This window comes from Taudactylus pleione, unplaced genomic scaffold, assembly GCF_031769625.1.
Source record: "Taudactylus pleione unplaced genomic scaffold, aTauple2 ptg000241l, whole genome shotgun sequence".
Lineage (NCBI taxonomy): Eukaryota > Metazoa > Chordata > Amphibia > Anura > Myobatrachidae > Taudactylus > Taudactylus pleione.
The window spans coordinates 495,360-518,556 of NW_028284643.1; the positions used below are offsets into that span (position 1 = coordinate 495,360).

General features: G+C 47.1%; 1 protein-coding gene across 5 annotated transcripts; it reads left to right on the plus strand.

The window, feature by feature from the left end:
* Positions 1–531: 531 nt before the first annotated feature.
* LOC148516782 (P2Y purinoceptor 2-like) lies at positions 532–18,689 on the plus strand. Of its 5 annotated transcripts, none has more exons than XM_088479564.1 (5): positions 532–629; positions 1,207–1,341; positions 3,138–3,256; positions 12,515–12,646; positions 14,797–18,689. In XM_088479564.1, exon 5 carries the CDS (start codon positions 14,809–14,811, stop codon positions 15,730–15,732), a length of 924 nt encoding a protein of 307 aa, XP_088335690.1. In that variant the 5' UTR covers positions 532–629; positions 1,207–1,341; positions 3,138–3,256; positions 12,515–12,646; positions 14,797–14,808; the 3' UTR covers positions 15,733–18,689. The 5 variants fall into 5 exon arrangements, with proteins under 5 accessions (XP_088335690.1, XP_088335689.1, XP_088335691.1 ...); XM_088479563.1 differs by having other exon boundaries at positions 1,237–1,341; XM_088479565.1 differs by lacking the exon at positions 3,138–3,256 and having other exon boundaries at positions 1,237–1,341.
* Positions 18,690–23,197: the final 4,508 nt, after the last annotated feature.

Consider the following 23,197-nt stretch of genomic DNA (forward strand, 5'->3'; position numbering starts at 1 on the left):
CGTCCACCATTAGCAAGCAATGCAATTACCATTACTGCTATTTATTAATCAGATAAATCCAGTGATATCTCCTCGGGTATCGGCCCATAAGTGCTAAGGTAGGAAATTTGTATTTAATTTGCGTGCTGTAAAGTTTACGCTTCCCTAATAAGTAGCACGCTGTCTGCATCAGACTTTACTGCTTTATATCTTTCTACAAAATGACTTAATGATCTTTCTTTTCTGCTGGCATAGTTGCCCAGAACATAGCGCCAATGTGTAGCAACCTGGGACAACGTCCGTCACCCATCAACGACCTTGGGGATGACAAATACCACTTAGTTTCCCAGATACTGGAAATACCATCCCTGGTTCCTTGTAATGTGATTACAGGCTGCATTCCAAATAACAGATGGGGCACTCACTGCCTGCCGGAGTCACTCAGCGCTCTCCTCTTATGCAACAAAGATTGCTCCATCAGTAGTGTCTTTGAACTTACTACAGCCAATAAAGAGTACAAGGAGGAGCCTGGGCCAGTGAGTACAGTGATGATACAGTGAATGATAAACTTCTCTGTTTACCTAGAGTTGGACACAGAAATCCTTGTCTGTGAAAGTTCATTGTGCCGGAAAGCAGAGATGGAATGAAAGGTAGGTCTCCCAAATTACCGATTACTTACGCAATGTGGTGTTGAGTATGTACTTGTTTGCACTTATGGCTGATATGTTTTGCACCCCGTGACCTCTTAGCGAATGACACACAACGGTTTGCAGAATAGCAGATTTACCAGTGCACAGAAGTTACTTGGACTAATGCAGCTGATAATTACAATATTACATTACTAAGCGCTGACACTTCTGTATAAATCTTCGATCGGTAGCTGGTCGGTTGCTATGTGATAAATCACCTTTCCTCACATTGCTCCTCTATACGATTATATTACTGAACGTTTCCTTAATCAAACAAACTTAATAAAAATGTAATAAACATTGACACAGCGAACTTTCCCAGCTGTAATGAGAGAGGTAACATGTTGAAATACACACGGGGCAAACTAATGTTTCCTCACTCTTTCTGTTGCACAATGCTGGCATAGTAATCAGGTTGCTATGAAATGCTGTTATTCTGTTACACATTAGCGTTTTATTAGGGCGACTTAAAATCTGTACGCAGGACCTGACTTGCAGCTGTTTTATACAACCTTAATTTTACGCATTTTTACCCTAGATTTGTACTAAAACATTTCCGGATTTTCAGCCCTTACAGAAAACATCATAATATGTCAGACTGAGCTGACAGCTCCGTTTACTCTTTGTGACTGCATGCTGCCATATTTCTGCGAAAGTTCACCCCACAGTTCTGGTCAGTGACTTGATCAATGCATAAATTGCTCTGTTAGTAGATTCTGTTACATTTGACTATTTTAAAAATAGATCAAGGAAAATAATGTTATACCCTAAATTGAGTACTGCGTACAATGACAGTGTTGTACAACCGATTGATGTAAGTCTACAGAAAATACTCATTTATCACTTTCACGTATGTTGGTAGATGTCTTACTGTATGTGGTGATATAATAATATACAGTATGATTTATTTTTTGGGTATTAATTCAATGTTAAGGCATCTTTTAAAACATACAGTGAAACTACCAGTCCTGACAGCCCTCTATATTTGTTCCATTCCAGAATAATGACAGACACCTACCTTGTCCCAGGAGCTATCACTCGCTCTGTGGATTTAAAGCCACTTATCCCACTGAATAAAAGTAATAGACTCAATTAGAATGTCATTAGCGGAATCCGTGGGTGGAAATATTCTAGCCAGGAAATGAAGATAATATAACAATAAAGCAGAGAACAAGTTAGTGACATCACTTTATTAATAGTAACTATGATGAACCCTATGATTTATTTAGGAGTGTTCTGGTGGGTGTGGGCTAATCCCGCAGGAACACAACAGCAGCGAGGCGCCAACACATGGCACAGATAAACAGCAAGGTGCCAGGGCAGCACTTTCTGGATATTAAAATATCAACGTACAGATAACAACATGCATATTATTAACCCATTCACATGTACTGAACATGTATAGATAAAATCCGAGGATAGTCATATCATAAGCTAAATCCACATTGCAGACACGGAATGGGTTCTCCAATATGAGATACTTTTTTAGACAGCAGCGTTTGTCGGGTGTGGAGTAACAGATGGACAGTAAAAAGGTCCAGATGTTAGACAGTTAATAGGTCGACTGGGACAAAAGGTCGACAGGGAGACAATGTCGACACACTAAAGGTCGACATGTAAGAAGGCCGTTGGGTACAAATGGTCGACAGGGTCAAAAGGTCAACACAAAAATGGTCAACACATGATTTTTTTGTTTTCTAGCCCTAATCTTCACCCTAACCCTCCTCCTGGTGCCTAACCTTAACCGTCGGGGTAAGTGCCTAACCCTAAAGCTAAAAATCAAAAATCAGGTGTCTACCATTTTTGTGTTGACCTTTTTCTTTTTTTTGTACATGTCGACCTTCTTACATGTCGACTTTTAGTGTATCGACATTTTGTCCCTGTCGACCTTTTGTCCTAGTCGACCTGCTGACTATCTAACATCTCGTGTCTATCTAGACATTGTCGACCTTTTTACTGTCTATCTATAGTCCGGAACCAGCTTTTGTCTGGAGACAGAACGCAGTTGGTGGGAAAATTAATGCCACACTGGGAGTTGCGCACACAGGGCCGGATGAAGGTTTGTGGGGGCCCCATGCAACTAACTTGTGGGAACCCTTATCAATAAGTGAAAAAAAATGTAAGTTACCACAGGCGCCGCCAATCTCACTCCTCAGTGTCACTCACTGATCCAACGTATGGTGGAGCCACGGTGGAGATGCTGTGATGCAGGGATGGCCCTGGACCATCGATGGTTAACAACTATCAATTGTTTGCAACCAATGGTTGATGATTTTGCCATCGATGGGGGAAATCCCATGGTTCTCCAGCAGTGATGGCAAAGACGCAGAGATTTAAAAAAAAAAAATGTATCCAGCACATGGGCAACAGATCTTAGCCCCACCCCCTGTTGCGCTGCTAAATCCTGCCCCCATCCTCTAATTGGCTCGCAGCAAAGACTAGTCTGGAAATCATGCTCTCTCTTCACAGGATGGCCACTGGAGCTGCTGTGGAGGACGGGCTGGAGTAAAGAAAATACTGCCTGCTGGCACAGTCACCTGTGTATGTGGTCCACGCTGGTGGTAGTCCGGCTCTGTACTCACAGATTGGTGAGCAAATTGGACAAATCTGTCAGTTAGATTAGATGCAACGGCCGGATCCCAATGAGCTTCATCAGTGCTGTTGGCAATGACAGCACAGACAGAGCCTGGTTCAGTGATGTTTAAGCAGCTGGGTGATGTTTTGCTATTGCATATGGTATCGCTAACACTTGGGAATGGGCTCTCTGGGTGTTTCAGGATGGAGACTCTGAGGTGACCTAAAGTGATTGCAGAAAGGGTCCATTTCATGAGCGTGTAATGAGGGTGTCACAGACGTGTGCTGCTGAGAGTAGATAGAGTAGACCCGAGTCTACCGCAAATGTCGATAGTGCGACCAATGTTGCGTCGATGTTGGAGTGTTTACAGTTTCCATCACTGATGCACAGACCATGCAGCCTTATAGTGGGCCTATTACCGCTCATACACCCCATCACATATGGAGCACAAAGGGAAGGCTGAGATCAGCATTTGCATATTCCCGCAGCCGCTATTGTGAGAACGGCTGTGACCACGGCTGCATTACCAACCAATCTAGGGCCTGACTCTGAGTTGTACATAATGTCAATGTGTTTGCAAAAGGAGTGATTTTTGGCGTCTACTGTAAGTCGCACTGCGCATGTGTTGAGGTACATATTGCCGTAGTCTTTATTAGCAGTGTGACTGAAAGGTAGCATTTGGGGGAGGCAGCGGGGAGTGTCGGCATCCCCCGTCACGGGCACCCTCCTCTCACCCCGGGAACCGACTGATGCGGCTGGCCGGCCACCACAGAATCAGTAGACTCTGGGCGCTAGAGTGTGTCCACTGCGCATGCGGCCACCATTTTCCCGGCGATTTTCTCACAGCTCATGTGCAAAACGGTAGAAAAATGGCAACGGCAGCCATTTTGCGACATTTTGAGACCCGACGCGGGACCTCGGAGAGGTCAGTTTTATAAAAAAATGGGGGCAGGGTGTGTGGTGCGGGCCCCCCTGGACCCGGGGGCCCGTGTGCACTGTACACCCTGCACCCATTATAGATATGCCCCTGGCTCTGAATCAGGGGTCTAGTTACTAAGCAGTGTTAGGAGACAGAGTGAAAAGTGATAAGAAAGTGATAAGGTGCCAGCCAATCAGCTCCCAACTGTCATCTCACAGGCTGTGTTTGAAAAATGACAGTTGGGAGCTGATTGGCTGGCAACTTATCACAGACTTATCACTCTGTCTCCTAACACTGCTTAGTAACTAGACCCCCAAGTCTCTTAGTGCGTGAATGTGAACCCCAAGACTGAGGTGAAGTACTGGCATCTCTGCCATGGGGGGTGCACAGTCTATGTAGCTGCATCTAGCTGATCCCCCCTCCCTGCATTTACATATGCAACTAGTAGGAGGGCTGACAGTAACAGTGGTCAGTAATGATTTACTGACTGTATTATAAGGGTGCAACAAGACAGAGCGGTAAAACCACAGATGAGCTGGCGAGGGAAAGACAGGGTGTCATGGGACATGTATGCCCATCCTGTTACAGTAGAGGATTGTCGGACCCTATTCCAGTCCCCACAAAATAGATTTTGGTGTTAGTATGGGATGTATAATACTTTCGAGAGAGATAACTCAGAGCTTACTTAGGGGTCTATTTACTAAGCAGTGTTAGGAGTGTTGAATTCGTCAATAAACCTTTTAATACATTCCTGCCTATAAACCTCTAAGATTCACCTGCCTAGAACCTCTAAGACAAAACCTGCCTATAAACCTCTAAACACAACGCTAATTGCGTACGCAGTATGACCGCAAATAAAGACAGGAGTGGAATCTGTGGTTCCAACGCACAAGTATTATTCAGGTAAAAGTACAGTCAGTTACACGCAATCTATACATACATAATTTAGGCGTAAAAGGAAATAATACAGACCAAGTACGGTTATACATACGCTGCGCCTCTGGACCCAGAGATAGACTTCTGACTAGATATCCTCAGTTCACCCAAAATTCAGCATGAACTGGCAAACCAGTGTTCGGACACATGTATTTATTCCCCCCCAGACTGAAACAGGACAAAGGGAGAACTTCCTGCTGATCTCATTGGTTCCCAGAGGAGAAGCATATGTAACGACACATTTAACAGTTTGTTTCAAATAGACTTTCCCTGCCTCTAACAGCCGGAGTCTTTCTGGTAACGCCTCCTTTAGCATCCTAACAGTTGAATCTAAAATATACATTTTGGTTGCTTGTAGGTTCTGCGGTCCATAACTCGAGAATGCATAATGCGATCTCCTCACCGATAGCACCGGGAAACTGTGGAAAGAGTATGCATCAGAACAACTCCAAGAATGACATGTTTATCTTGTATAATTCCTTAGTTAACAAATATCTTTATTTCTTAGCATTTAAACTAACTGAACTTTCTTGAATCATACATTTTGATGCTTATGGAACCTTATGTGCGAATATGTAGTGTGTGGGTATTCGGGGTTTGGTATAAGGACGCTAGTTATTAATGGGTGAGATTTAAGTGCATAATCTCTCATATACGAAGTGAACATCCAGCAGTGTGGATGGCTGAGGGTTGTAGTTCTACATACCGTCTGTCAGCAGGCCCCCACCTGTTGTGTGTTCAAAGGAAAACAAAACCTCTTTTGTTCTCACAGACTCTTGTGTGAAATGCAAGTGTATTATCACCTCAAACTGTGGGATTTGGGGCCATCCTGTCTAGGATTCAGGCAAATCCAATTGTGTAGATATTATGTTACAATTGCCACAACTATACTTTATCTGCATCCAGGGATTCCCAATTTGTATGTAAAAATACCCATTGTCTCTTCTTATTTACTTTTACTCAGAAAGCTTGTTTTTTTCAGTTGCCCTTGGTAGGTTAACAAAAACATTGCCATCTGTTCTTAGCTCCTGAGTTATAACTTGAATTGGCTGACCACAAAAATGGTGTCTTGCGATCTCATTTCCAAAATGGAGTCTTGCGATTAAATTTTAAACTGAACTTGTCTCACTCAATTATTCAGCTTCGACAGGAGACAGAGTGAAAAGTGATAAGAAAGTAATAAGGTACCAGCCAATCAGCTCCCAACTGTCATCTCAAAGGCTGTGTTTGAAAGATGACAGTTGGGAGCTGATTGGCTGGCACCATATCACTTTCTTATCACTTTTCACTCTGTCTCCTAACACTGCTTAGTAACTAGACCCCTTAGTGTGTTACAGACCTGCATGCCCATCTCTTTCCAGTGGCGTCACTCACACTAGTGACACCAGGTACAGGCCCTGGAGAGGAGACTTGTGCGTGCAGTAAAAATGGAACGTGGCCTAGTGGGTAGGGGTGTGACCTCGTGGTTGGGGGTGTGGCCTTGTGGCACAAACAGGCGTTTTAGTCACTCCGGGGGTCCAGAGATGCAGACTGACCCCAAGGAAAGCCTGAGTGCTGCACATAATGCTACAGTGCTGCACCTGGCTCCTGTCACTGAGGAGGAGTCAGCACTTTGGTATCACCCCTGGGCAGGTGACACCTGGGTGCGGCACGCACCTCCCTTTTGATGCCATTGTCTCCTTCACTTCTTTGGTCTGCGTGACACTGCTCCCGCTCTTTATCGGTCTCTCCTCATGACTCCACCTGTGTCCTGCTACCTGTTGGCGTCCCTCAGGGGTCTGTGATTGGCCCCCGTCTTATCCTCGACTCTCTTTTCAACTCCTATGCAGGCCCTACACCATTCTTGTAATATCTCCAGGATTACGACCAAAGTTGCCAACTTCCCCGCAACGTCTGGGAGTCTCCCACATTTTTGGACTTCCAGTAAAGTACCATCCAACATCCCACCCCTCTCCTAGTGAAATTGGCAGGATGGGGGCGTTGCATCACAGGGGGAGGGACAAATGATGCAATGTGCCAACCCTGTCCCCCAAGAGGGACCCCCTCCATCTCCCTTCACAAGATGTCTCCCGGAAATGGAATCATGAAATATTAGTAAGCATAGATAAGACACTTTATTACCCTGTAGGGAACTAAGAAACTCATACACTCACTGGTCATCTCCAGACTGGACTACTGTAACCTTCTCTTATGTGGCCTCTCTGACTCCCTCCACTACAATCTGTCCTCAGTGCTGCTGCCCGGCTCATCTTCCACTCCAAACGTACTTCATCTGCCTCCCCTCTACTACAAGCCCTAAACTGTCTCCTCTTCCCCTTCACAAACCAATTCAAACTCCTCACATGCACTTACAAATCCCTCACCCACTACATCTCCGACCTCATCTTCCTCCACACGCTCACCCACCCACTTTGCTCCACCAACGATCGTTGCCTCTTCTCCCAACTGGTAACCTCCTCCCACCTCCAGGATAGCGGCCGGCTCTCAGAGACTTGCCTACTCATCTGGGCGGCTGGGGAGCACCACCTGAATTTCAGGAGCCTCCAGGCCGTCCCGGGAGAGTAGGCGGCAAGTATGGTTCAAGGTATCTAGGACCAATGATAACATCTGGGAGCTAGGGTATCAGTTCTGACAGGCTCCTCCCCCCTGCTGCAATAAGCTGGGTTAATTGACACGGTCGGCAATGGCCAAATCTCCAGAACACGTCCCAGCGTTGTCAGTAACACCAGCTTCGGAATGCTGTAGGTTATTTATAGGCATGGGTGGGTGTGTCATGAGCTAGTTTTGGCATATAATTATACCCTGTGACTAAGAATAGTTATATAGCGGTGACGTATACAGATGACCTGGGTACCAGTGCAATCTCTGCACCACGGCCCTCCAACCTATATGAACCCCACCGTACAGTGTATAATTAATTGCATTGCTAATCCCTCAGGATCTTTTACCTTGGAATAAAACAGCTGCCCTTGTGTTTGTCACTGCTCTCTTACTATGTGAATGTGGTATATATTATGTATATACAGTATTATGTATTACCTAGATATTTATTTCTCATGCATAGTTATTTCTAATTGACGTGAAGGGTCCAGGGGACGTGGTCAAAAAGATTGTGGTATTGGGCCTGTTTCAGAAGTGGACGCAGTGCCGATTTCTGCGCAGTTGTCTGATGGATTTTGTAGCTGCACATGCGTCCGAGGCGCATCGCACATGAGCCCCTACGTATGCCTCCTGATGGTCATCTCCAGTGATTGCAGAACACATTCGGTTGCAGATTTTTGCAGTTTCAGTGCGCGTTCCTAGGAGGTAACAGGGGAGCGGCTAGCTAGATGTGGGTGTGTCTGAGAGGTAACAGGGGAGTGGCTAGCCAGATGTGGGCGTGCCTGAGAGGTAACAGGGGGGTGGCTAGCCAGACATGGGCGTTCCTTGGAAGTAACAGGGGGAGTGGCTAGCCAGACGTGGGCATGCCTGGGAAGTAACTGGGGGTGGCTAGCTAGACGTGGGCGTGCCTGGGAAGTAACTGGGGGTGGCTAGCTAGACATGGGCGTGTGTGGGAGGTAACAGGGGGAGTGGCTGGCCAGTAGCAATGACGCAGGGACTTCACAGTTATCGGTGTGGCGTCCCAGTAACGCACAGAAGTAATGACACCGCTTGTAGCTGCCTCTGTGCGGCATGGTGAGTTTTTTGCCTAGCAGCACTGTGGTTTAGAGTTTGATTCCCACCAATTACCTATATGTGTGGAGTTTGCATGTACACACTGTGTTTCTGAGGGTTCCCTCCGGGCATTCCGGTTTCCGCCGACAATCCAAAAACATGCTGGTAGGTTAACTGGCTTCTGACAAATAATTAGGCCACTCCCATAAACAAATATAACTTTTGGCGCTAACAGACACTTTTGGGAATACCCAAACCCAACAGATTATTATTATGCAGTTCATTTTACGTATATAAAGCTGCAGTAAACAAGTCGAGCTTGTGAATGCTCAACTGATCAAGACAAAGCTAATAACAATATGTTTTAATACTGCGCCAATCAATTACGATATATACATGAGATGGCAGAATAAATATCAGTCGGAACGCAAATATTAATATAAAAAAAAATATATTTAATCACATACAATATCTGACAAAACTTTATAATTGAAATATACAAAAAATAAATAACATGTGCAAACAAATATACAGTAATATCTCACATAACTGTTATAATGTCCAGCATTCAACAGCGCAACAATGATTAATCGTGTATCACTTCACCAGTGTTCAATCTGCCTCAGTATATATCTCGCTCCATGTGGCGCTGTTAAAGTTTAGTATGATGCACCCCCTGGTATATAGACAAAGGGCCTGATTCATCACGGATCGCAACTGCCACAGCGTACGCAGATCGGTCGATGGTGCGTACTGCGCATATGTATTCACTTGGCGATCACTCACGCAGAAAGAAAGCCATCGCAGTGTGAGTGACGGGACATCAGTGTTTGGGGGTGGTGACGGAGGGAGTGGTCGGAGAAATGCAGGTGTGTCTGTCTGTTTGAACGCCGTTGCAGGGGCGTGCATAAATTAGCCACCGCGACGGCATATGCAGCTTGAGGACTCACTGCGTGCGACGAGGTTAGCAATTTCAGAGTAAGGTCTGGACCGATGTTTTTCTGCGTGAGGGGACGATGTTACCTGATGTTCCTGATGTATACGCAGGACTGCAAGGTATTACGTATGTGAGATAGAGGTAGTGGGAGGCAGTGGGCATTTTATATCCTGGCTGTGCGACAGTTTTGCGATTGCATTCATTAGCATATTTTGGCAGCAGACCTCCGTGGGTAATCGCAGCTGTGATCACAATAACGATCCATAGTGAATAAGGCCCAATGTATGTATATTTGTTGAATATTGCAGCGACAGTAATATACTGGTATTGCTGAGCTTAATCCAAATATTTACCCCGTCCTAACCAAATATTGTCCTTCGGACAGCGATCCTGGCATAATAGAGGTGAACACTCTCTGTTAGCACTGTCAGTACGCTCCGGACGTGCCGGCTGAAGACAGGTAAGTGTAAAGGCTGCAGTCTAATTAAGAACCAGCTGGGAGAGACTTGCCGTGCATACAGCAATGAGATCCCATATACGTGCTGCTTCACCAGTGAAATACAGAAATGCTGTAACCATCAGGGGGGCTTATAATCGGGGTCCCACTGACGCGTTTCGCCTCTTGCCACCGGAGGCTTATTCAAGGAGTGATAAATAATTAGACCAGCTGTTTATGTGTGTGAGCATGTGATAGGGAATATAGACTGTAAGCTCCATTGGGACAGGGACGGATGGGAACGACTGCAATACTCTCTGTATAGCGCTGCGTAATATGTGTGCGCTATATAAATAACCGGCAATAAATAAATACAATGTGAAATTGTGGTTGCTCGGTTGCCACCTGCACAGCATTAAAGAGAATTGCTGCCTTGTATATAACGCTGTTATGAAGGACATCTGCCAGTGTGACAGTCCCGGATTAGACTAGTACACCGATAAATGGCAGAAAATAGCCTCTAATGCTGGGTGCACACCACTAGATATTATATTGTTCTAACAGACGATGAATGATATATCGGATCGACCGGTTTGTACACCCGATATGTATGTGAATGACACCGCTCACAGACATATCTGGTCGGCCTTGGAGCACAACCGATGCCGATATATCATCAGGGCCGCCCATACACAATGTTAGACTTTTATACTACGGGGGGATGTTGGTGATTATGCAGCTAATATTGAACATACTATTATAATAACATGTTATATTTTACAGGGATCTGCTGAGCTGGAATTGTTAATGTCCAGCGCTGCAGCACCAAATGGGATTAAGTCAGGCGCTGTGCACCAGTTTTATATATATATTATATATGTAATGTATATGCTTTATAAGGTATTGTCATTTTGGGGATTCATCTTGTTTTGTGACAATCTGACATAGGACATCTTATGTTACCTATTCTGGCCTCAGCAGATGGCTTAGGGTTCAATTTACTAACCGTCGGTGCAAATTTTAGGCAAAGGAATATGGGGTTGCCTATGATGCCAATTGTTGGGGGTGTGGGAGTCGCTCATCCAGTGATTTGTATGCCCTCACTGTGCCCCCACATGGAGTGCTGTCTGCTGGCATGAAGGAGGACCAGCCAGCAGCTTCTCATATGTAAAGCTACTGCTCCTCGTTGTTGGGTTAGGTCTAAAGTAGGGATGTGCAGGCTCGGTTCTACTCGGTTCCGTTCGGTTCTTTTTACCGGATCTTATTGGGTTTCAGCTGTCACGAGTTTTGGATAGCCAATAAGATACGAGTTTTGGATAGCCAATAAGATTCGGTAAAAAGAACCAAACGGAACCGAGTAGAACCGAGCCTGCACATCCCTAGTCTAAAGTGAAGTGCTTTACAGGACCTCTGATGTCACAACTATGTGACTCGCAACAACAGGGGGAGGAGCAAGGTTCAGAACAGGGGGCCTAAAGTGCCCCTCGTGGGCTCGCTTTGCTCACCACGCTTCGGGGCAGGTTTATATTCCGGCTCTATGCCCACGTGGATAGTAACACTGGTAGCTGACCGGCCGTGTAGTAGTGGTCACATGGTTGTGACGTCAGAGGTCCTTCTGCCAACTTGGATCTAGCATCAACCCTTGAGGGGTTGGGAGTGTGACTCAGGGCTATGATGTCACAACCAAGCACCAGTCTGAGGAGCTGAAGATGCCGCCCCCATCTTCCACTGTCAAGAGTGGGGGCACTGCTTCCAACTTGGGGGAGTTGCCTCCAACTAAAACTTCCACCGTCCCTTTATAGCACGTGTTCTGCCCTTCCAGTAGAGGTAGCCCTGGGGTTGAAGGAAGGGCGGAGGAGCCCTGGAGAATACTTCTGCATGTAGAACCCTCAGGGCTCTTCATCTTGGGATTTGGGGTTTCACTGTCTATTTCAACGTTTTCAACATTTTATCTCTGCCCTTCATCCATGTGTTTATATCTTCAGGAAGTCAGTCATTGCTGCTGTCCTTTCAGAGGATACAGAACTGCTCTCTGCATAGGTTTGTCTCCAGTGCAGAGATTACAGGAGGACTTTGTGGTATATTATATATGGAAGGAAAGTGCAGACAGCGGCTGGTGATATAATACAATGTATAGAGTAAAAGTTACAAGAGGGCATGTACAATACATTAAACTGGTATGAAGGTGGAAATCCCCTTGAATGTATTATAGCAGCGGTAGCAAGCCACGGATTTCCCTGCTGTTGTGGTACTACAAGTGCCAGCATCTCCTGTAGCTTGCCTGCCTTTGTATTACAGGGTTCACAAGTGTCTGCATAGCCATAAATTTCATGTCGTAATGTTTTATGGTCGTTTTACAAACATTTTCCTGTGCTGTGTTTTATTTCAGCTGCCATTTACTCCTGTCGTCACCGCACTGCGCAGGCTTCTGTCCTGTCCTGACTGAGAACCCAATGGAAGGGATGGAAGGAAAGAAACCACAGCCCGGACAGATTGCCATGTCGTATAAAGTGATATAAAGGTTAGTTACTGTGTATCTGGATTGTAGCTACAGTCAGGTTAACAATTAACTTGAACTAAACACAAAAGCTTAGAAAAGAAAAACTTTCAAAATCTAAATTAATCCCCCTAAAAGGACTATAATCTACATTAATCCCCCTTAAAGGACTATACAGGTGTCTTTTTTTTTTCCTTTCCACTGAAACCTAAAAGTGCTGTAAAAAATATACAAAAGTAAAAAGTTGCAGAATAATACAGAGGCAAAACCGCAGTTATAACAAATCTCTGCCCCATTCGCACCTTTATACCTTGTCTATTTAGTGCACAATATAATTTATAGGCAACGATTCACACAGACATTGCATTGTGGAGCTGCCGGTTACGTGCCTGTGTGTGTCTTACAGGAATGCTGGGTATACGGCGGGTCAATTATTTTAAAAAGACAATTTAAGAATTTACAATCATGACATAGCAATGTCCCCTTTAGGAACGCACTGCCGGAATTCACATTGTGTATGGGGTATACGTTCATTATGTCGGCATTGTCAGCAATCACGTTCCTTTCAATTCATTTAAAATGTCTGAAGCTCCGTACACACGGAGCGATCAGACAACGATCGGATATCATTGTCTGATCGTCCTGCATGTGCTGGCTGTTCTATATCGAACATCCAGCGCATGCACCAAACCTCAAACAACTATAACGATCGCGGGTCCCTATAGTAACCAGGCTAACCTGGTCGATATCGATCAGGTTGACCTGCATGCACGGGCAATGGTCGATATCGATATCGACCATCCGTGCCCACGCATCGACCATCTTTTGGGGGGTTGGAAAGGCCCAAAAACAGGACGACATGATCGATATCGTTATCGTTCTTATCGTCCTGTTATATCTGACCGTGTGTACACACCTTAATGCAGAAAGTTCTCAACCCTGGTCCTCAAGTACCACCAGCAGGTCATGTTTTGTGGATGTCTTTAATGATGTGGCTACTAATAGATTTCACTATATATTGCATCACATGGATGCGATATATGGTGATGTTTAGTAGCCATTCATGTACACTTACCTCTCCGACGTTTTTGGGCGCTATCCGGCTCCTCTGCGATCTCCTGTACGCAGTGAGAAAACAGACATCGGGATACCGATATGCCTGCTCCCGACTGCGCATGCACCGGTGTCCGAGAGCAGCAGCTCAGGTCAGACCTGCTGCAATGGACGCTGGGAAAAGGGGGCAAAGCTGCTTCCCTGCTCTGTTCGGCTTGCGGTACAGATTACGCAATCCTCAAATGGCGAATCTGCCCTGCAGGAGAGGAACATAAAGCTGAGCTTTCCGTTCCTTTATGAATCGCACTCGTCATACAAAAGTATGGTGATGCGATGCAGGCATGGAGCGTGGGTGCCACTGGGGAAGTAATACACTTCTCCATGGTAAGCTTATAATAGTACAAAGCAGAGAAGAGCCCTGGTTTAAGTTAAACAGCGCTCTTCTCTGCTTCATGAATAGACCCCTATGTCATACCTCCCAACATGACCCTCTCCAGGAGGGACACAATGCTCTGGTCCTGGACTTCCCTGGTAAGAGGTGGGGCTGCAGCGCAGTTCAAAAGTCAAATAGGGGAGCCACACCAACTGTCATTTCACACGCTGCCACACATCACTGGCTGGGACTCACTGGCAGTTGGTGTGACTCCCCTATTTGAATTTTGGACTGTACTGCAGCCCCACCTCTGGAGCCTCCACCAATCATACATTACCAGGGAAGTCCAGGACCAGAGCATTTTGTCCCTCCTGGAGAGGGTCATGTTGGGAGGTATGCCCTATGTATCAAGCAGTGAAAGCGTGGAGAAGTGGACCAGTGGAGAAGTTGCCTATAGTGACCAATCAGCTCCTACCTATTATTTTGAAGACTGTACTTCATAAATGCTACAGTACATCAAAGCTGATTGTTTGCTATGGGCAATTTCTCCACTGGCCCACTTCTCCACGCTTTTCAGTGCTTCATATATAAACCCCTTAATCTATTTTGCTGGGTCAGAAATAATGCCACCTGCTCCCACAGACAGAAATCCTCAAAACATGGTGGGAAAACTTGAGGGTCGAGGTTGAGAACCACTGGTCTCAAGTATATTTTTGTATATATTTAAACCTCTTCCACTTCTTTTCAGTCACTTTACCCCATGGATGATTCTGCGGAGGATGTGAACTTGTCCTACAGATGTATATTTGAAGAAGATTTCAAGTATATTCTCCTGCCCGTGTCCTATAGCATCGTATTCGTCTTTGGCTTCATCCTCAACGTCCTGGCCCTCTACATTTTCATATTCCAGATCCGGCCATGGAAAGTGGTCAACATCTTCATGTTCAACCTGGCTCTGTCGGACTTGCTGTATGTCCTGTCCCTGCCGCTGCTGGCCTACTATTACTCCAGAGCCAACGATTGGCCCTTCACCGAACCCTTGTGCAAGTTGGTCCGATTCCTCTTCTACACCAGCCTGTACTGCAGCATCCTCTTCCTACTGTGCATCAGTATTTATCGCTTCCTGGCCGTCTGCTACCCCATCCAGTTTCTACGTTGGGGTCAGATCCGTTACGCCAGGATAGCTGCTGTCTGTATTTGGGTGACGATCGTCATCATGCAGTCTCCAACGTTGTACTTTGTCTCCACCAGTCGTACTGAGAACAGCACCATCTGCCACGACACCTCGAACACTGATTTGTTTGACCAGTTTGTCGTCTACAGCACGGTGAACTTAACCTTGCTCTTCTGCGTTCCCTTCGCCATCATCCTCGCTTGCAATAGCTACATGATATTTGTGCTTGTAAGGCCGACGGAATCCACCTCCCAGGTGTCCAAGTCCAAGAAGAAGTCTATCAAGATCATCGCCACGGTCCTGCTGGTCTTCATTATCTGCTTTTTGCCATTTCATGTCACCCGAACTCTGTACTACTACTACCGCAAAGTGGACACTGCCCCATGCCCCACTTTAGACGCGGTCAATGCAGCCTACAAGTCAACGCGACCTCTGGCCAGTGTCAATAGCTGCATTGACCCATTACTGTACTTTTTGGTGTGGAGGTTCAGGTTAAACAGGAACCGATGAGACTGGTGGGAACAGTAGAGATTACTGCCTTGGTGACCATCTTCACTGCTTATTTATTATTTAAGAGTCTGCAAAATGCTGCCGCGCTGGACAATCGCTATAACAAAACATACAATAAATTCAAGATGTCATGTTCATGTTATTCTTGATATAGTTTTAAATATCGGGATCTCCCAGTTTATTATCAAGTTATGCACCAATGCACCAATTTACTTGGACCTAAAATAATGTAATTGCAACATTCTGCAATCAATAGTCAGCGTCACCTACTGGCTGGAAGTGGTAATGCAGTTCTCCGTGTCATTACGGAATACCCTGTGAATTGTTTGTCATCAGTTCGTTGATGCAATAAATAGTAATTCATAATAAACTTAGGGGGGTCATTCAGACCCGCTCGCGAGGGAAGTTCGCTCGCAAGCGGGTCGATGTTGGGCGAATGCGCATGCGCACGACAGAGGGAGCTCCGTCGTGCGCATGCGCGAGACCCGAATAACGACGGCAAAGCCGTCGTTATGGGTTTCGCACCAAAGGGGGCGTGCTGTCGATGGTGACTGACAGCACGCCCCATTTGGTGGGCGTGCCGGGGGCGTGGCTGCCAGACAGAGGTGTTCCCATGGGAACGCCTACCGTCTGAGTCCTGCCCCACTGACATCAGTAATGATGTCAGTGGGAGTGATTTTGACTCTGATAGAGCCAAAATCACTCCTGGGCTTGCGGCAGCGAGACCCTACCGCAGGGTCTCGTCGCAAGCCCGATGGTCGCGATGGTCTTGACCATCGCGACCATCAACATGGACGCTCGCTATAGCTGTGGGTGGTAACCCACAGCTATACGAGCGTCCATGAGGCCGCTCCAAAAACAGGTAGGAGGGCCCTGAATCAGAGCGAGCGCTCTGGTCAGAGCGTCCGGCTCTGAATCAGGCCCTTAGCCCTTACACTTAAAAAAATATATATTTGAATTGGGTTTACATGTGATCAGCTCAATTGTACAAATTATCCTTTATCAAAGCTGTAAGTACATAATAACTATATAAAAGAGTATTTATTACAATGATACAAAACTTTTCTGGTTTTATTCTCAATTTCCCCGAAAACTTTCAAGCAAGAATGTCCAAAAACTTATGTTTATTATGATTTTTTTTTAAAGCTTAAGGACAATAAGGATGAACGTATGTTTACGGTGGGAAGGGGGGGTAGGATGTGCCACTTTTTAACATTTCTTATGACTGACGTAAAGGTGTGTTTTATTTTGTTTTATTTTTTTTATTTTTTCATATGACCTTTAAAATATTTAGTTAAAAACAACATTACATCACTAATGCAAACTAATGACAAACTCTCGTTAATGTTTAACTGGTCCCTGTGTGATTCAGGAATCAGGAGTGCTCCGGTGTTTCATCACAGACGCGTTAATCTGGTCCTAATATCCTAGTGTCATCTGCAGGAAATTATCATCTGCATGGCATCCTATGGTTGCAATAAGGTGCTTGAACATCAAGCACTGTGGTTCTGTATACAGCCATAACCTCACCCTGGGTCACCCTGATTCTCGCCCTCCTCTGCGGTGCTCCTATCAGGCTCTGTTTTATACATTACTTTAATTTTGCACATGTCAGTCTACTGTCTTGGCCGGTAATTATGTGCAGAACACCTGACCTGGCCTTTTGGGAATTTTCATCTGCATTTTACCCGCGACACAATACTCTGCTCCCGTTCTTCCTACTGATATTGTCAGTTTAGAAATCTGGGGTGAATTAGTTAATTGATGTTAGGGACTCTGCAACCCGGCATGGCAGGATCGCAGAAATCCAACATGTTGGATTTTACCGCTTTGACGATCGTGATCAAAAAATTATCGTGATTGTCTAATCGGGGACATTTAACATGTAAAAATTCAGCTATCCTTCGATGGGTCGCTGAACATCGATAGTGGGCGGTCGGCATTTCCACCCTGCAGATCGGCATTTCCGATCGCTTTGCAAAATCGTGACAATCTGTCGCAGATGTATGGGCACCTTTACACATAGGTACTAGGATATGCCCCTATGTTCTGGTGCCCTCTCGAGGTGCAAATAGGGACCATTGATCCCTATTTGGATGGGGCTAGCTACAAATACAGCCATTTTTAAGAGTTATATAACAGACAAGACAGGATCATATTATCTGACAAGGAGCATCCGTTATTACACTCTGGAATTCCCCATGATTGAAGAAATTGGTAGTTCCAACTTGCAAACTGCACAGTTAAGCAATGTTGCAGGGATTTAGGTGGTCATTCAGACCCGGTCGCAAGCACCAATGTGCTCGCAACCGGGTTGATGGGTAGCTCTGCGCACGCGCAGCGGCCGCACTGCGTGTGCGCAAGCCCTGGAGCGAGAGAAACTTTCTCGCTCCAGAGCTCGCTACAAAAGGGGTGGCTGTCGATGTTGATCGACAGCTCGCCCCGTTTGGTAGGCGGGCCAGGGTGGTTTCCAAAACGGAGGTGTTCCTTAAGGAACGTCTACCGTTTTGTGGGCGGCCGCACTGACATCAGCAGTGATGTCAGTGGGGAGCTTCCTGCTCCATCAGAGCAGAAAGCTCCCTGGGGCTTACGAGTGCCCAGACCCCACCTTAGGGTCTGGTCGCTAGCCCCGATGGTCGCGATGGTGGTCACCATCGCGACCATCAGCCTGGTCGCAAGCTAGGCTGTGGGTGGTAACCCACAGCTTAGCTTGCGACCAGGAGGCCGCACCAAAAAACAAGAAGCGCCCGCCCTAATTCAGAGAGAGCGATCGCTTCTTGCGACCGCCTCTGAATGAGGTCTTTAATGTGACTGCCATGGATGCTGTGAGTAAGCATCAGCCCTGCTTGAGGTTTTATTGGTCACTACGTGGCTGAGGATTTATATCTGTGAGGAAGTCACATTACAGAGTCAGCCAATGACCAACTGTCTGTAAGTGCAGAGGGGTGCATGGGGGCTGGGAGGACTATGTATTGGGGAGGGGGAGAGGAGAGGGCATGTCTTTTGTGGTTTCACAACAATTAGGAGAGCGACAGTAGTGATTATATTATTTGTATAACAGGAAAGTCAACTCCGTTGTACTCTTGCCAAGGTTCCCACATGATTTTCAATTACATAATTGCATTTGTAATCTTGCTAGAGGTTAATTCAATAGAGGTAATAAAACATATGTATTATTAAAAGCTAATAAAGGCCAAGTTGTTCTGTGTTTCCGTTTCTTGGCTGTGCTACAAAGGGCTGCAATAATATAATATGCATTATTAATATAACGATGTAATTATCCAAGGAGCCGACAGGTTTCATGAGTTAGTTGTGTGGCTGGGGATAAGGATATAGACACTGAAGGGAAACATTTATGTTATTTTGTTGTAATAACTTGAAAATATCAAGTAAACATGTACAGTATACAGATGTGTCCTCATACACTGTTTGTCTTTACACAATACGGCGTGAGGCGCCCAGAGCGTCTGATAAGCTCCGATAGGAGTAGCGTACCATATATTTCGTTAAATTTTGTGTCTTAGTCACATCGCAGATGCAGTGAAAAGCTGCTCCCACGTACTAGAGATGGTGGGCTGTGACATTAGCTGTAAACGTGAGTCTGCAGTTACCCTGCTGCAGCAATATTCTCTCATGCTGATCCTTACATGCAGCCATTCACCCCATGTCCGGCCTTGTCAGTCACACAGCTCTAATCCCAATCTCACCTCTCACCCTCAGAAATTTCATGCTCCCTCTCTATCAGATGAATCTCTGCTTGCACAGGTAACCAAGGGCATAGTTCACACCAGGAGCCCAGAGGTGAGATAGTTGGTGCCCCCTCCCCCCCCTGTTCGCATTCACTGCCAACACCACAGGTCCAGCAGCACTCACACACACTCCCGCTAAAACACATTCACTGCCAAAACCCCAGCAGCACCCGGTCACACAATTTCCTTCCTGTGCATTCACTTCCAATACCCCAGGTGCACCCGGTCACACACTCTCCTCCCTGAGCATTCACTGCCAACACCCCAGCACCGGTGTCACACACTCTCTTCCCTGTGCATTCACTTCCAATACCCCAGCTGCACCCGGTCACACACTCTCCTCCCTGTGAATTCACTGCCAACACCCCAGCAGCACCCGGTCACACACTCTCCTCCCTGTGAATTCACTACCAACACCCCAGCAGCACCCGGTCACAAACTCTCTTCCCTGTGCATTCACTTCCAATACCCCAGGTGCACCCGGTCACACACTCTCCTCCCTGAGCATTCACTGCCAACACCCCAGCACCGGTGTCACACTCTCTTCCCTGTGCATTCACTGCCAACACCCCAGCAGCACCCGGTCACAAACTCTCTTCCCTGTGCATTCACTTGCAACACCCCATCTGCACCCGGTCACACACTCTCCTCCCTGTGCATTTACTGCCAACACCCCAGCAGGTAACCGGACTCTATGTCATCCTGTGCCTCCCCTGCCCCCTAAACTTGTGACATCACATCTAAAGAGCAGGGCCCCTGGCACAGGTAAGTAAAGCACTGCCCAGAAAATCCTGAGGACAATCCTAGCAGCTCCACAGGCTGCAGGGTGCCTGTCTGAAGCATCCCCTGAATGCTCCAGGTGGCTCATGCAGGTACTGTTGTGCTGCGACTGTGCCACCCATAGGGCCCTGTGCTCTGTGCGGCAGCACTGCACACATGTCCCTAGTTATGGTCGTGTCAGCAGCACCCGGGCACACACCCTTCCCCAGCAAATTCACTGCCAACACCCCAGCAGCACCCAGACACACATCCTCCCCACCCCCTGCATTCACTACTAGAAGCACCCAGACCTTTGGCTGACACAGAGCAAACCTAAGTAGGGTAGATAACAGGTAACAAGAAAACCCATGAAAATTGTCCTCCTGGGGATTGGTGGCTGGCCATCTCTAGGACCAGTGAGAGAGCAAAGAACCCGGCAACAGAGGCGGGACAGCCGGCAGAACCAAGTACAACAAAAAGCAGCTAAAGAGAGGGGGAAAAACAGAGATGGGAACTTGCCTTTGCAGCAGCCCAACAATGTAGCCACTTGGAAGGGCCAGTGGAGAAGCAGGTGTCTGCAAACTGGGGTGCTAGAGACTGCAGGACAGGAGCAGAGGTCAGCGGCTGTGGCACAGTCAAAGAAGCTGCCACAGTGTGGAAGATCCCGGCTGTGATAGCCGGCACAAGGACCCCGGCTCTGGATTCCTGCCCTGGGGCAGCAAAAGCAGTGCAGAAGGTGCCACTGCCAGAATAATCCCTGTGAGGACCAGAGGACCCGGCGGCTGCGGTTGAAGAGGATCCGGCTCAGGATTCCTGCAGTAGTGCCCAGGAGCAGCGCAGGCCATGTGGAATAGGGATGGACATCAAGGCAATGCAATGGCAACTAGCCATCCCATCACAACAATAACATAATATAACCATTGCGATGGTTGGAGTACTGACCGAAAAGGGTGTAGGCCTTGTGGGAGAGGGGGCAGGGCCTCGTGGCACACCCGACCATGTCACTGTGGGGGTGTGCCGAGAACTCTCCGAGATGCTGGGCTGCTCCCAGGCTCCCCCTATACAGAGAACAGATTCCGCACGGCATCTATTCTCCTTCTGCTCACCCGCTGCTCTGCTATGGGGTGGCCCACAACGCACACAGTGCACCCATAGTTAATATTATACTTACCTCTCCGCAGTTTCTGATGTGCTGCTCCGCAGTGCCGGACCGGCGGCCATTTTTCCAGTGATCTGAGCATGTGCAGAAAAGATGTCCACCGGGAAAATAGGAGCAGGCGCCATTTTCCCGGAGACCCGCGCATGAAGCCAGAATCTACAGGGCTCTGTGCGCCGGCAGAGAGGTGGGAGCCCAAACGGCCGCTGCACACAAGCCCCATCCTCTCATATAACGCCCCTGGGACCAAGTAAGCTGGACGGAGCCACATCCATTTGGTAGTCAGGTCCTCATTCAGAGCCGCTCGTAAGCTGCCGCTCGTTCGTTATGAGCGATGTTCGCACATCTGCGCATGCGTACGGATTGTAATACGCATGCGCGAACCAGTCAGTGTGGCTGAAAATCGTTTGTTCGCTAAATAGCGAATTCCTGCTATTTTGAGTGACAGGAGGAGGCGTATGTGGGTGGTAACAGGGGAAGGTGCTTGAAAACGGGGAGTGGAGATCAGAACGCAGGCGTGCTTAAAGGTCAAAACGGGTGTTTTAAGGGTGTGCATAATTAATACAGGAGCATCACTGACCACGTCACTGGGTTATTTTATAGTCAGAACTGCTCGCAAGATAGCGGTAGGAAAAACCAACCACAAGAATAGCAAGCAGTTCATACGCTGGTCGATGTACTCGATTAATCTAATAAATAGCGGACATGACGGGGGGCGCATTTTTCAAAATTACGACCGCAAGTTTTGTTCGCTCGTTCAGACATAGAGGCGTGAACAGACCGCAAAGAGCGAACGGTTCATTTGAATAGCCACCCCTTTTTTCTGAACGAATGACCGCAAATAGCGTCCGGCTCTGAATCAGACCCTCAGCTCCATAGTGAGAGGAAGGTTGCTAGCGGTAACACCCTGTTATTTTAGGTTGAGCTTCTGGTGATATTTAGTGATGTTGTAACTGAATTTGTGGCTGTACAGGGTTACAGTGTGTCTTTAATTGGATTCCCTGTATTTTGACAGCTTTTGATTTAACTTTCCTGAGACTTACTGTATGTTCAACTTCATAACTGTCATGTTCAGGCCCGCACTCAGAACTCCACCTACAGTAAGGGCTGGATTCAATAAGCGACGACAGTGGCGCAAGTTCATCCCAGACGCCCGGAGGCAAGTTCTAATTTGGTGCCCCCCCACTCCCGTCACATCCGCTGACACTGCAATGTAGCAATTCTCATGCAGACAAGCTATAGATAGACAAAAGCAGCAGCTGATGGTCTGACATGGAGCTCTCCACTAGTGTATGGTGGCTTCTCAGGTTCCGGTAAAGGGGTGCCATGTATTAGGCAGCCGTGACGGTACACTCCGGGTACATAGTTACAGCCCTAAGTGGGGTGAATACGTTGTGGACAATGGAGGAGGTGCCCCTTCAGAGCTGGAGCCCGGCGGCAGGCGCCTCCATTGTCTCCCATAGTTCTGCCCCTGAGCGACGATAATATCACCAGCGATAATATAGGCCAATTTTTTATCCCACCCGCGATAATAGGTTAGACAAGAGGCCCTGATTCGGAGCCGGACACTCTGACAGAGTGCTCGCTCTGAATCAGGGCATCTTTTTTTGGGGGGGGCGGCCTCCTGGTTGCTCGTATTGCTGTGGGTTGCCACCCACAGCTAATGCGAGTGGCCAGGATGTTGGGCGCGATGGTCAAGACCATCGCGACCATCGGGCTTGCGACGAGACCCTTGTGGTAGGGTCTCATGGCCGCAAGCCCCAAAGAGCTTTCGGCTCAAACAGAGCCGAAAGCTCTCCCA

Excerpts from the sequence above, each read along its gene's own strand:
- LOC148516782 (XM_088479564.1), top strand. The coding sequence starts at position 14,809 with ATGGATGATTCTGCGGAGGATGTGAACTTGTCCTACAGATGTATATTT.